Source organism: Hyperolius riggenbachi, chromosome 1 (genome assembly GCF_040937935.1).
Source record: "Hyperolius riggenbachi isolate aHypRig1 chromosome 1, aHypRig1.pri, whole genome shotgun sequence".
Classification (NCBI taxonomy): domain Eukaryota; kingdom Metazoa; phylum Chordata; class Amphibia; order Anura; family Hyperoliidae; genus Hyperolius; species Hyperolius riggenbachi.
Genome location: NC_090646.1, coordinates 270,656,849 through 270,670,532, shown reverse-complemented (window position 1 = coordinate 270,670,532; position 13,684 = coordinate 270,656,849). Strand labels below are relative to the sequence as shown.

The window sequence follows — 13,684 nt, the reverse complement described above, 5'->3', positions numbered from 1 at the left end:
GACCCAACTTAAGAATTATATTTTAGATTCAATTCCTCTTAAAAAAAAATCAGAGTTAAACATTTCTACTGCCTATTTATTCTGGGAACCCAATGAGCCAACTCCTCTGACCTTCATGTACCCATCTAAACCAACACACTGTGCCCACTCCCACCTGTGGGCTATGCGTCCATCATTAAATATGGTCAATGAAATGCAAATAATTCAAGCTTGCATTAAAATGTAATGCAGACTGAATGCAGTTTGGAATTGATCCAATCAAATTGTATGCAAGATGAAATTATTTGCATTCCACTTATCTCTTCCCCTCGTGTATCCCATCACCTCACTATGTCCATCAGTAGTGGCCATATGACAACTTCAGTCATTTCTTTTGATTCTTGTGAAGGGGTGCTGTATCATGGGCAAGTGACACAGAGAACAATGACCATCACACAAGGCAATTATTGTACTGGGTGTGGGAGTACATGGCCTGAGCTGGCACATGGCTACAATCTCTAAAAACGAATGCTGGGAATACACGGGTCGTTTCTGGCGCTCGATTCTGCGCCGAGCGCTTTGCCACTAGATACTCACTCGATTCTCTTATCTTCCGCTCGTTTTTTTCTTTTCTTTTTTTCAATTCACTTCAATGACAAATTGAGCGGCAAAACGACTGAACGGTGATTGGATGTGTCAGAAATTATCTATCTAACCACCTAATCAGCTCAGAAACGACCCGTGTATTTCCAGCATATGGAAAAATGGCCAATGGTTGAAGCCAGACATTTATGATTGTTACTGGAATTAAATAGCCATAAAGTGGTTGATATGTTTAATATTTAGACATTAGGTTACCGTTAATTGAAAAAATATATCTAATGAAAATCTATATTAAAAATGAAGGCCCACTGAAAAGGCGTTATATGGTTCTATCGATTAAACAATGATTGGGAAAGGCCGTTCAGGCACTGGCAGGAGCAGTATGCAACTAATGGCTGCATAAAGTAGTACAAAACTAGTGGCAGAAGTGTTCAAATTGATATTTGATAGTAATTCTGCTAAAATGTTATTGAATACCGCGTGGTACAAGTGGTAATCTAGGTAAAAAAATCAGCATCAATGAGATGTCGATTGTTTACCTGTTAATTCATGCATCAGTACAATGATGGTTTTAAGATGACATACAATTTGATTTTTTTCTTAATCTTTTCCTTATTTTTATTGTATTCATGTCTTTTACTTTCTGGCATTTCCTGTCCTTACTTGTACTTGAAATGACAACTAGGGTAAAGCATCTGTTAACGAACAAACAATTCCTTGCGCTCCCACTGCTAAGTGCACACACTTCCAAAAGTCCTTTCAATCCTTTACAAGTCCATGCACGGCTCTCTCCACATACTTGGGTAGTGCAACAATCTATATAGAAAAGGAGCGCTCCAAAGTGCATTAACTTAAAAAAAAACTTTAATACACAAGGATAAAAACATACTCACAATAGACGCATAGATGCAATAGGCACGTCCAGAGTAGGCCCCGCCCATGCCCTCGCGAGACAAGCTCCCGGAAGATCGGAGACCGTGCTGCTGGCCACAGCGCGTGTGGACCAAGCTGCCTGGGTGAATAGCGGACGGGTCACTCCACTGATGAGCGTATATTTGATTCACATCTTGCGAGTATGTTTTTATCCTTGCGTATTAAAGGTTTTTTAAGTTAATGCACTATAGAGCGCTCCTTTTCTATATAAAGTGTCTGTTAGACTATGACAGTGAAGTTGCTTAGTGTGTTATTCATGGGCATATCCAACATTTAGAAGGACATTTAAAATATTAAAACATCCCTCAGAAACAGGTGCACCATCACATATGGAAATTGTTCTTCAATGTGTTCTACGAAATTTGAGAAGGCAACATTTTTGTGGAATTACCGTTGCTATTTTAGTCCGAACAAGACCATTATCTTCTACTATATACTCATAGCAAGTTTGAAACAGTTTCAACATGTTGGCGATGTCATAACCCACAGAACCTACAAAGAGATAAAAATAAATAAACAGAGGAAAAAATACTAAGATTCTACGACTAAGATCACAAGATATATATGCACAAAATCAAAAATATTACAATACTGTGTATTTTCAGCTTTGTATACTAACAAATTGTATATATTATCTGTATTTATAAAGTGCCAACATATAATGCAACACTGTATATACTGTATTAAATATGGTGAGTATGTAACAAATCTGAGACAATCACTAAATATGACAAAAATTTAAGTGCCAGGGGACCATTAAACATGCCAGGTAAACTACAGCAGCTGGAGTTGGTGAATTATTAGTTAATTAAAGCTGAAGACAAAGAGGAATATCGGTAGGCAGTACTAAAATGGTAAGTTCAGAGGGACTTGTAGCGCTAATGGAATAACAGGCAGTGCTCCTCAGGCATTAGGACAGGTAAAATTGCTGTACGATACCTGAACATGGCAAACTTACTGGCCTTTTCTGCATTGCACCCCATGTGTCTACAGAATTAGGTGAACTTATATTTTACAAAACATAGGATGTGATACCTTTATCTGCTCACAGGAAACTACAAAGGCACTGCAGGTTTTGCATAGATGTGGGCAAAATATTCAGTTTCACAAGTAACATTTATGATATTTATGCTAACAAACAAAATGGAGTTTGAGAATTTGCCTTTTTCAATTCTGGTTTTACTTTGGCTTTAACTACTGGATAATACAAACCACTACCTACCATATCCACAATTCTCCGACCCAAACCAATACTCACTTTCAATGCTGTCCACTCCACCACACCTCAACCAAGAACTTTTCAAGCCCAATTCCCCAGCCCCCTTCCATGTTACTGATACATCATTGTAACTGAGGTCCAAAGCCCAATTCACCAGCACCAAAACCTCCTGCTCCCTGGAGATCTCTGTCAACTTATAGCAATTTAATTAACCAAATCTAGGTTTACTGGATCGCATATGATCTCAATTGTACACCAACCTCAGTAAGTGATCTCTAATCTGACTGTGGAAAAGTTGTTTTCTAAAAGGATATTTGCATTAGCACGCATACTGGCATTGTTCGTGCATGCTTAAAAGCACCATTGAAAAGGCGGGGGGGGGGGGGGGGGGGGTGACACATAGACAAGACACTCTCTATATTTTGCTTTATTTCAGCAGAAACCATGACAGACTGCCAGAAAAATAAAACCCAAGTGATACATTCCCCAAGAAGTTTAGCTAAGGGTGTCTGATGCTGCCCATAGAGGAAATTAATGCAGTACCTTTACTTATTTTTTAATATGAATACCTGACCTGACCTTTGTGAAGAGAAAATCAATTCCCACTACAAAAAATGCATTGCAAATACCCTACCAAACATAACTAAAGCAGCTGAGTACCCAAGTTCAGTCAGCTGTGTTTGCAGCTGACAGGAAGTGCTAACTAGATATAAAGATGTGAAGCTCATATGGGAGGAAAAACAATATCTCTCTAGAAGTGAGCACTCCCTCTGACTGTAAATGAAACACCCATGACATAAATTGTAAATATTCTTGGCTGGGAATGTAAAAAATAAACTTTAACGCTGTTATCTGCCACACAGTGTTCTATTGCCATGGTTGCAAGTATAAAGTGAATATTCTGGCATTTTGACAGAACAATCACAGCTGTCTGCATACTGCAATGAAATGGTATTTTTTAATAACATTCCTTTACAAAAATGGTTTCGGAAATAATATTTCCTATCGTTTCACAGAAGTGGAGTTCCAGATCTTTAGCGGAACACGCCAATGAAGGTGCCAGACATTTTTATCAGGTCATTTGGAACTTTGCCGACATCAGCTTCCTTAAAGGACAACTGAACTGAAGAATATAGGGGCTGACATATTTATTTCCTTATAATCAATACCAGTTGCCTGGCAGCCCTGCTGATGTATTTAGCTGTAGTAGTGTCTAAATAACAGTAACAAGCATGCCGCTAATCTTGTCAGAACTCACAATAATGTTAGAAACACCTGATCAGCTGCACGCTTGCTCAGGGTCTATGGATAAAAATGTTATGCCGGATCGATTCCTGCTCGTCCCCGCGGGCAATTCTTTTATCTTCTGCTCGTTTTCCTTATCTTTTTCTATTGTCCCGCCCGTGGTATCGAGCGCGGAATCGATCCGGTGGATGATCGGACACGTTGGAAATGATCAATCGAGCCATCGAGCCGCGGAAACGCACCGTGTATTCCCGGCATTAGGGGCAGTGGATCAACAGGATAGCCAGGCAAATTGTCTTGTTTAAAAAGAAATAAATATGGCAGCCTTCATAGTCCTCTTGCTTCAGTTGACCTTTGAAAGCACTCCTGGACTGGGCGGGATACTGAGGCCGACATATGTTTTTTCTTTTTTAAAATGAACCCGAGGTGTGAGACTTATGTAAGCTGCCATATTTATTTCCTCAACCTCGGGTTTCCGTTGACCATGCAAATTGCCGGCCTGTCTTGCCAATCCTCTGCCTTTAATACTTTGAGCCCTATACTCTGAACAAGCATGCAGCAGATCAAGTGCTTTGACTGAAGTCTGACTGGATTAGCCGCATACTTGTTTCAGGTGTGTGATTCAGACACTATTGCAGTCCAAGGGATCAGGAGTATATCAGGCAACTTCTTTGTTTAAAAGAAAATACATATGGCAGTCTCTATATCCCTCTCAGTCCAGGTATACTTTAAATTCTGAACACAGGATGCTCCTGTCTATAACCCAAAATGCTTTGTTCCTAATCAACATGTCTAAAGTCAGGGATTTGGCACATGCCAAGTGAATAATGCCCATGCCCTAACATCAGTATTTCTATAGGAATTTAGTGCTAGCGCCAAAGTGATCTGAAGTCACAAATGGAATGACCAGATAAGTTATGTCCATCTGTAATTACAGGAGAAAAGCACTTTACAAAGGTTTTCTTGCTCCGTGTGAGCACTGCCATGTCGTAAGCCGTAAAATTAAACCACAGTTCACAATGGATTTGACGCTCACAATTTCCTGCGTATTTATGAACCCAACTATAGACAAAATGTGGGAGCTAGTTACAAAAAGGGTGTTGGTCTAAATCCCTGCTGATTATTGTTGTCTATGTTAGTGCAGAAAATCCCTTACCCTCTGGTTCCACTGATCATGCTGACTTTGTGAACCCTGGTGGTCACCAGGAGAGAAAACTGAAGTGGACCTGAACTCTTGCACAGGACAGAAGAAAACCATATAGACATGCACCCTATGAGAGTTTAGCCTAACTCATCTGTGACTAAGCACAAGTTGTAATTTGATCCCTCAGCTGGGTCAGCTTACTGCCACAGTAGATCGCTAATTGGTAAACATAAGATGTTAACAAAATGTCTGGTTTCATGCAAGCAGGAAGCAGATTTATTGCAGGATTTGTATCAGCTATAAAGGTTATTATGCTGTAGCTTGCCTTTTAGAGCAGAGAGGAAGTTCTGAGTTCAGGTCCACTTTATATACAGCAATAAATTTTGCAAGAAGTTTTAACTCCTTCCACACTACAAAACGTTTTTCTGTTTCTAACATCAGTCCTAATTGAGAGAAATTTATTTTACTTTCTGCTAGGGCAGCAACTACTTATAACCATCCCAAATGGGAGCTCCGATAGTAATAAAAACACAAAGAGCTTCATATGATTTTAGTAGAGACCCAATAGACATGTAAAGACCCATAATTATGGTTTCACTGAAATAATAGTGGAGAGATCAGGTATGTAATAGCATTGTACTTTCAGCTGTCATTCACACTAAACAGAGCTGCTTATAAAACATGCTGTATTTGTTTGACAATATTGAGACCATACAAATACCCAGCCTCATTGACTTCCATACCTCTTTTAGACTTCGGAAATTTTTTTCTTAGCTTGTTTTTCAAAATATTTAAATTTGCAATAATATCAGGTGTTGCTATGAAGAAATCAGCTTGTATTTCATCTTTCAGAATCTGCAATAAAATCTTCTCATTAGAAGCCAAGGTAACACTAAAATAAACACATTAACCTAGCATATGTCTCATTCGGCTCCAATAAAACGACAATATTTCCAAATACAATACTAGAAACAAAAATAATTCATTTTTAACTCATGTCTATAGTGTGGCATATGTAATGACTTATCCTGCATACAACTACATGAAACATTAACAATAGTGTGCACTGGGTGCTGGCAATGCAGTAGAGGTGGAGGCAAAATATATCTGCAGTCTGCCCGTTACCATAGTCATTACAGGCCCTTTCAGATGCTTCATTCAATAAATCAGAACTCAGTATAATGTGTATTTGTATGAATGTGATAGGAAGGGGTTTAGTATAAATTTTCTCAGTAGAATGCCATACATTCTAGAACGCCTGAAACAAAATGCTAAAGCTGGCCATACACTATATATTTATTTTGCCCAATTATACATGTGATTAGACAAAAATGTCTAACTGGGCAGAAATTGTGTTTCCCACCATCAGCACCACGAGAACCGCAATGTAGGTTCTTGGAGATTGCAATGTTGATTGCGTGTCTATTGCGGTGCTGATTAAAAAAACACAGTTAAATAGCATGCGGGCAGCTTTACAATACTTCACGTAACATCTTACAGAGGACATACATTAATTTTGGACATATACTATTTAGCTGTAGTAACACAGATATCTGATACCAATCACTTACCAGTGTTCCACTGAACATTGGATCAGATCTCAGCAGAGATCCTATCTAATATACAACTTCCAGCAGCAGACTTTATAGTGCTGTACTGCTAGCTGCAATACAAAAGTTTAAATATTGTCTGAATTTTATTCAGTTAAACATGTCCCATAGTATGTGCCCAGCATAAGGCAAAATGGGGCTCAAACCTTTTGGCGGGAAGCACACTTGGTTTGTCAGTTTTCTGTGCACTTTCCGTCACAGAAGCTTATATAATTGGTAGAGAAAAAGCATGCAGTGCTTCACTGCTGGCAGTATTTTGTCTGCAAAAGAAAACTAAGTGTGCACTAGCTCACCGGGGAACATCAGTTCTCAGATTTCTTGTGCAGAAAATGCACACAAAAGCAATGCATACAAAGTGTCCCAGCAAAAAAAGAATTCAACACAGTGCAATTGAACTGGGATATAACCTATTACTATTAGCAACTTCAAAACGAAAATTGTTCGTTTGAAAGCTGCTAGTGCAACGTAAACCTTTGTGGGCATATCTTGTTTGGCAGCCTAGTGCAGCCAAATGAGAGGCTGGCAGGGAGCAGTTATATTTACCTGTTCCGGACGGCTTCTTCTCTTCCTCCACCGGCAGCTCTGAACTTCTGACAGGCCTCCTGGGTCTTGATCACATCTATGACGTGATCGGATCCAGGAGACAGCTTTACAGCATCACCGAGTGGTGGAAGAGGGCTGATGGAAGAGACTCTTCCATCAGCCATCTTCTAACATAGGGTGGTGCTGTAATGCTGACATGGTCTCCTGGATCCTGATCATATTATGTTATCGGAACCGAGAAGACATGTCGGGGTTACATCGCCATCCCGTTGGAGGAAGCAAGTAGAAAGTCCAGGTTAGCACACCGTTTTATGATGCAAATTGCTTCAATTTATTGCTTCACTGGCACATGGAGGAAGAAGACGCAGATCCAGCCGCCCAGACAGGTAACCATGTAACCTCCCGGCCGCCCACTCCGCGTCCCCATACTCCTCCACCTCTCCTCCGGCTTCTCCAGCCCTATCCCACTCCGTCAGTCCCTTCACTGGCTGCCACTTACACAAAGGATACAATTTAAAATCCTTACCCTTGCCTACAAAGCTCTCCACAACTTAGCTCATTCCAATCTAAATCAACTTATTTCTAGATACCATCCTACACGCAATCTCCACTCTACTAACAATATCCTTCTGTCTTCTTCCCTGATCACCTCTTCTCACTCCTGCTTACAAGACTCTTCCCTCCCCTGGGACACTTCCCCTCAACACATCCACCACTCGCCTACACTTACAGTACTCTTTTTAGGCTTCATCTGAAACTCACCTGTTCAGGCAAGCATACTCTCCTACCACTGACAACAGTTTCTACCATCTCATAGACAGCTCCGCTTTACCTGCTGTCCTATCCCTTAAAGAACTCCTGACCTCATTTTTAAATAGAATGTTGCTTTTTTTTAATATGCTGTGCTGTGACATGTAAGTCACAGCACCATCGGCCCCCTTTATTGCCCCCTGATGTAAGCCGTAACGCAGAGTTCGCTCTTGGGCTGGGAGGAAGTATCCGTACTTCCTCCTCTCTGCCCGTCAAGAGGAACGCCCCCTTCACTCGCCTCTAATAGTTCCTATCTGCACAGCACGCTGGGGAGGTGCGCTGTGTGCGATCTTGAGGTAATTTAGCTCAGAAGGATAGTGTACTAATAACTGGGTGTTCCTGATGAGGCAGAAAGGAGGATGTACTAACACTTCCTCCCTGTCCATCATCGATGTTCTGCTCAGTCGAATACTAGGGGGGGGGGGGGGGGGGCAGCACTAAAGAGAGAGGAAGGTGCTGTAATTTATGTCACAGCAATGGAAATAAAATAACATTAAAAGTATTTTATTTTACAGCAAGGTCAGAGGTATCTTAACCCTTTAGACTGTCAGGCTTTTTGACCACGACTCTTCCCCTTTTGTCTCTCAATGCTGTGTAATGTGTTTGGATAACTCCCACCCCACCTATGTACAAATCTGTAGTTGATTTGTTCACTGCATCGGCGGTAATCCACCATTGTCTTGTATTAGCGGTTGTATTGTTTATTTTGTATTGTTATATGCCGCGTGCTGTTGTACAGCGCCACGAAAGATGCCTGCCGAGTTTTCCAGGCTGGGGAAGGCACACTTCCCCAGCGGCAGTAAAAATTCGACCCTGTGGCCAAATAAATAATTTGAAATCTACATTTGTTGTTTGTTGTTGTTCTTCAAAGGCTATCGCATTAACCACTTTCCCTCCCCTGGGACAAGTATGTACGTCCCTAAAAAACGCACTTGAGCTACCAGGGGCGTAGATACTCGCCCCTCACTGTTTATGTCTGGCGTGTGCCCGCAGCCTCCTGCGTTATTTTGGTTGGTCACAGATTGGTGAATGGAAACATACGTTCCCAAAGCAAAGTGTCTAAAGTGACAATGATCACCGTTTCATCACGCAACAGTAATCATTGCATTGTAAATGACATTAAAGGGAGTCTGAATGAAAAAAACAAAAATCAGATACTCACCTAAGGAAAGGGAAGGCTATGGGTCCTATAGAGCCTTCCCGGTCTCCTCATAGTACCCCACAGACTCCCCCCTTCGCAGTCTATGACCGATGGGTTGTAGACTGCTCTCTTCCGTGTTGGGTGGGCTTCGGGAGTTTTCGGAAGTACCCAGGCTTCCGAAAACGGGCCGCCCCATACTGCACATGTCCGCGCACCCTCTCTTGCGCACTCGAGTGTGCGCAGTATAGATCCGCCTGTCTTCGGGAGCTCGAGTGCTCCTGAAGACTTCCGAAGCCTCCTGCGGCGGGGGACTTGAACCAGGGATCAGCGCTGGAATGCGGAGACCGTGAGGTAAACAGGAAGACTCTATAGGACCCAGAGCCTTCCCTCTCCTTAGGCGAGTTTTAATTTTTACTTCAGACTTGCTTTAACTGTCATTTCCTGCTGGCTGGAACATAGCTGGAGCTGCAGTCAAACCAGACAGGAAAATGTGTGGGGACATCTAGTGGCAAGAAAGAATATTCCAATAAAAAAAATAATAAAACATAAATTTTCTGCCAATTAACCCATTCTGCTGCTTCCCTGCGCCATTTTACACAATTGAAAAAAAACATAACAAACCTAAAGTGACAATTTCAAAGACAATTTGTAAATTGTAATGTCACGACTATGTGGTGCACATGCACAGAGAGTTCACGGGCGTGCGATCATGGACGCACATCGCCGGACAACGCCTATGCACTGCTCACCAATCCTGGCCAACCTGGAAGCAGCTTCAGGCAGACTTTACAATGTAACGGAGGGAGATGGAGAAAGGGGGGGGGCAGTGGGCATGAGGTCTGCCTGCCACACATGCCTGCTCCAACTTTTAAAATTTGGGAGCGCTAAAGTATAATTTAAAATGCATAAAAAATAAAATAATTCTTAGCAGAAAGTACCACCCAAAAAAAAGCTTAATTCATGGTGAAAAAAAACAATGCATAGATCATTAAGGTGTGATAAAGGTATTGCCGAATGAATGGAAGCAGTGCTGAAATGTGAAAATTGTTCTGGTTTTTAAGAGGAAAATCCACCAGAAGATGTCAAATTCTTTCCTGCAGGCTTGCAGAAAAGCATTTGACCGACAGGCCTGAGGAAGCCTGTGTGAACCGGCCCTAATGTTTGAGAATTACTGTAGTTGGAGAGATAACTGGAGATAAATAGCTTGACTGAGGGATTCACAGATAATTGAGTCACCTTGTGGAACAAAGGCTTTTGTCTAATGCTGGGAATACACGGTTCGTTTTTGCCTTCGTTTAAACCTTCGTTTCGATTGTGCCTTTTGTCCTTTTCGATCCCGAAATAATCGATCATACGGTTAATATCACCACCCACGGTTTCGTTTTTTTTTTTCGATTCTGATGGTTTCGTTTTTCCAATGATCGAAGGCTGCAAAGAAACGAAACGAAAATCCCTTTTTACAGGGACGGACTAGCATAAACGAATATATAATCGATCTGAACAGCCATCAAGCCTACCAATGGCTCGATTAGATGGATAAAGAGAGATAATATCAAACATGTTCGATCACTAGTCGTTCGTTTTTGGGGTCTATTAATCGAAACTATAATGAGATTATGACTATTTTCACATACGTTTTCAACACTCGATTCGTTTACCGAACGAATCGAAGGTTTAAACGAAGGCAAAAACGAACCGTGTATTCCCAGCATAAGAGAATTGTATTTGTAAGCACAGCAAAAGGTATAGAAACCCCTTCTGGCAAGTCATTTAAATGGAAATGAAGACAAACTTGTTGGGGGAGGGGGAAAAAAGCAGTTTATGTGACCTTTCATCAACTGATTTCAATAGCTGATGTGACCTGGGTGATATTTTTATTTAAAGAGTAACTGTTAGCCCCAAAACTGAAAATGAAATCTCTCTTGCAATCTTTTATTTACTATTTAAATGAGCCAAAAAGGCATTGTAGAAGTTAAAAATCAATATAATTTTCTTACTATGTATCCTTTTACCCCAGCTCCGGACGCAAAGCCGCATAGCAGATACTGCTGAGCATGCATAGCATGCCTAGCTCTGCCCGACCCCCCTCTCCCCCCTAGGTCCAGGTGCCGATATATGCTCACTCCAAACAGCTGACCGCTCTGACAACAAGAGAGAGCGGGAGCACTTCCAGCGCAGCCACCGCATAGCAGCCGCCGAGGAGTCACATGTGAGAGATGCACGTGCATCTCTCACATGTGACTCCTCGGCGGCTGCTATGCGGTGGCTGCGCTGGAAGTGCTCCCGCTCTCTCTCCGTGTCAGAGCGGTCAGCTGTTTGGAGTGAGCATATATCGGCACCTGGACCTGGGGGGGAGAGGGGGGTCGGGCAGAGCTAGGCATGCTATGCATGCTCAGCAGTATCTGCTATGCGGCTTTGCGTCCGGAGCTGGGGTAAAAGGATACATAGTAAAAAAATTATATTGATTTTTAACTTCTACAATGCCTTTTTGGCTCATTTAAATAGTAAATAAAAGATTGCAAGAGAGATTTCATTTTCAGTTTTGGGGCTAACAGTTACTATTTAATGCTTTGTGGAATGCTTCTTTAAAGTTCCAGTTCTGCCATAGTCTATTTTATATGCATTTCATGAAACATTGCTTTAAAGTAATTATGCATATAAACAATTTGTATAAAACAGCAACCTACAGCTGCCTGCTGGTGACCAGTCAGCCTGGGAGATCCGCCTGCAGTCACATGGGTATTCAGGTAGGAAAGCAATTGCTCTGTCAGCAGAAGCCATTCCTCCTGGTTGATCAATCTCTAGCAGAGAGCAGGCAACTGGAGACTGCTGAAGAGGAGGTGAGCATCTATGCAGAGCCAGTTCAAGGTCAAAACATTACAGGTTGACACCTGGGACCTGGCAGGCTTCAAGTGGTCGTAATATAGCTTAACTAGTTGACCACTGAAGGTTTTTTCCCCTTAAAAGGAGTCACCTGCCAAAAATAACTGCCCCCCTGCTCTACTTACCTAGGCTTCCTCCAGCCCCTTGCAGTTGACATGTCCCACACTGACAGCTCCACAAGCAGCCGCCGGCCCGGGGTCCCCGGCGGTGCAGAGGCCAACCTACTCTAATGCGCCTGCGTGAATGCCGCTGTCAATCAAGTCCACTTTGTCAGCAATGTACTGCGCAGGCGCAGTAATCCTGCGCAGGCATCCTGCGAAGTACACCGCTGACAACGTGGGCTTCATTGACAGCAGTGCTCGCGCGGTAGAAACGACCTTGCGTTCGCCCTCTGCACCAGCGGGGAACCCGGGCCAACGGCTGAAAGTGGAGCTGTGGCAAGAAGCTGGAGGTAGCCCCGGATAAGTAGAGTGGGGGAGAGTTATTTTTGGCTCTTAACTCCTTTAAGAACCAGAGAAATTTTCAACTTTCAGCGCTCCTTCAAGTCCTTTGCCAATAACTATTACTGCTTATCTCAACAAAATGATCTATACGTTTTTTACCACCAATTAGGCTTTCTGTGGGTGGTAATTATTCTAAGAATTATTTTATTCTAAATGCATTTTAACAGGAATATTAAAGGGACTCCGAGCAGTGCAGAAACTATGGAAAGATGCATATCATTTCAAAGCTCTCTTTCTCCTCTTTCCAATGATATATATATCGCCGCCCTACGCCTTTTAGTTTTCGCTATTTTCGCGATTGAAAGTGCCGCGGCAGCGATTTCGATCGCGAAAATAGAAAAAAACTAAAAGGTGTAGGGCGACGATGTAGGGGTCGTCAGAAAGAGGAGAAAGAGAGCTTTAAAATGATATCCATCTTTCCATAGTTACATTGTATTACACAGGGCGACTTTTTCCTAAAGTCAGCAGCTCCATTTTTGCAGGAGGGTGCCAGTGGGTGGGAGAGGGTGACAATGGGCAGGAGGGGGGTGCCCGTGTGTGGGGAGGGCAGTAGAAAGGCAGAGAGAGAGAGACAGCAAAGAGAGGATCAGCAGAGTGGCAGAGAGTGAGAGCAAGAGAGAGAGAAAAAGACAGCAGAAAGGCAGAGAGAGAGAGAGAGAGAGACAGACAGCAGAAAGGCAGAGAGACAGCAGAAAGGCAGAGAGAGAGAGAGAGACAGACAGCAGAAAGACAGAGACAGCAGAAAGGCAGAGAGAGAGAGAGAGAGAGAGAGAGAGAGAGAGAGAGAGAGACAGCAGAAAGACAGAGAGAGAGAGAGAGAGAGAGAGAGAGAGAGAGAGAGAGAGCAGAAAGGCAGAGAGAGAGAGAGAGAGAGAGAGACAGCAGAAAGGCAGAGAGAGAGAGAGAGACAGCAGAAAGGCAGAGAGAGAGAGAGAGACAGCAGAAAGGCAGAGAGAGAGAGAGAGAGACAGCAGAAAGGCAGAGAGAGAGATAGAAAAAGAGACAGCAGAAAGGCAGAGAGAGATAGAGAGAGAGACAGCAGAAAGGCAGAGAGAGAGAGAGAGAGAGAGA

General features: G+C 42.5%; 1 protein-coding gene across 1 annotated transcript in view; it reads right to left on the bottom strand.

Annotated features, from left to right (window-relative positions):
- MRPL1 (mitochondrial ribosomal protein L1) overlaps nt 1-13,684 on the bottom strand; it is a 61,627-nt gene that overhangs the window by 18,559 nt on the left and 29,384 nt on the right. Inside the window, exons 6-7 of the mRNA XM_068233566.1 lie at nt 5,867-5,978; nt 1,907-2,007 (exon numbers count right to left, since the gene is read on the bottom strand). Of these exons, the coding sequence (XP_068089667.1) occupies nt 1,907-2,007; nt 5,867-5,978 (213 nt within the window). The remainder of the gene's footprint in view (nt 1-1,906; nt 2,008-5,866; nt 5,979-13,684) is intronic.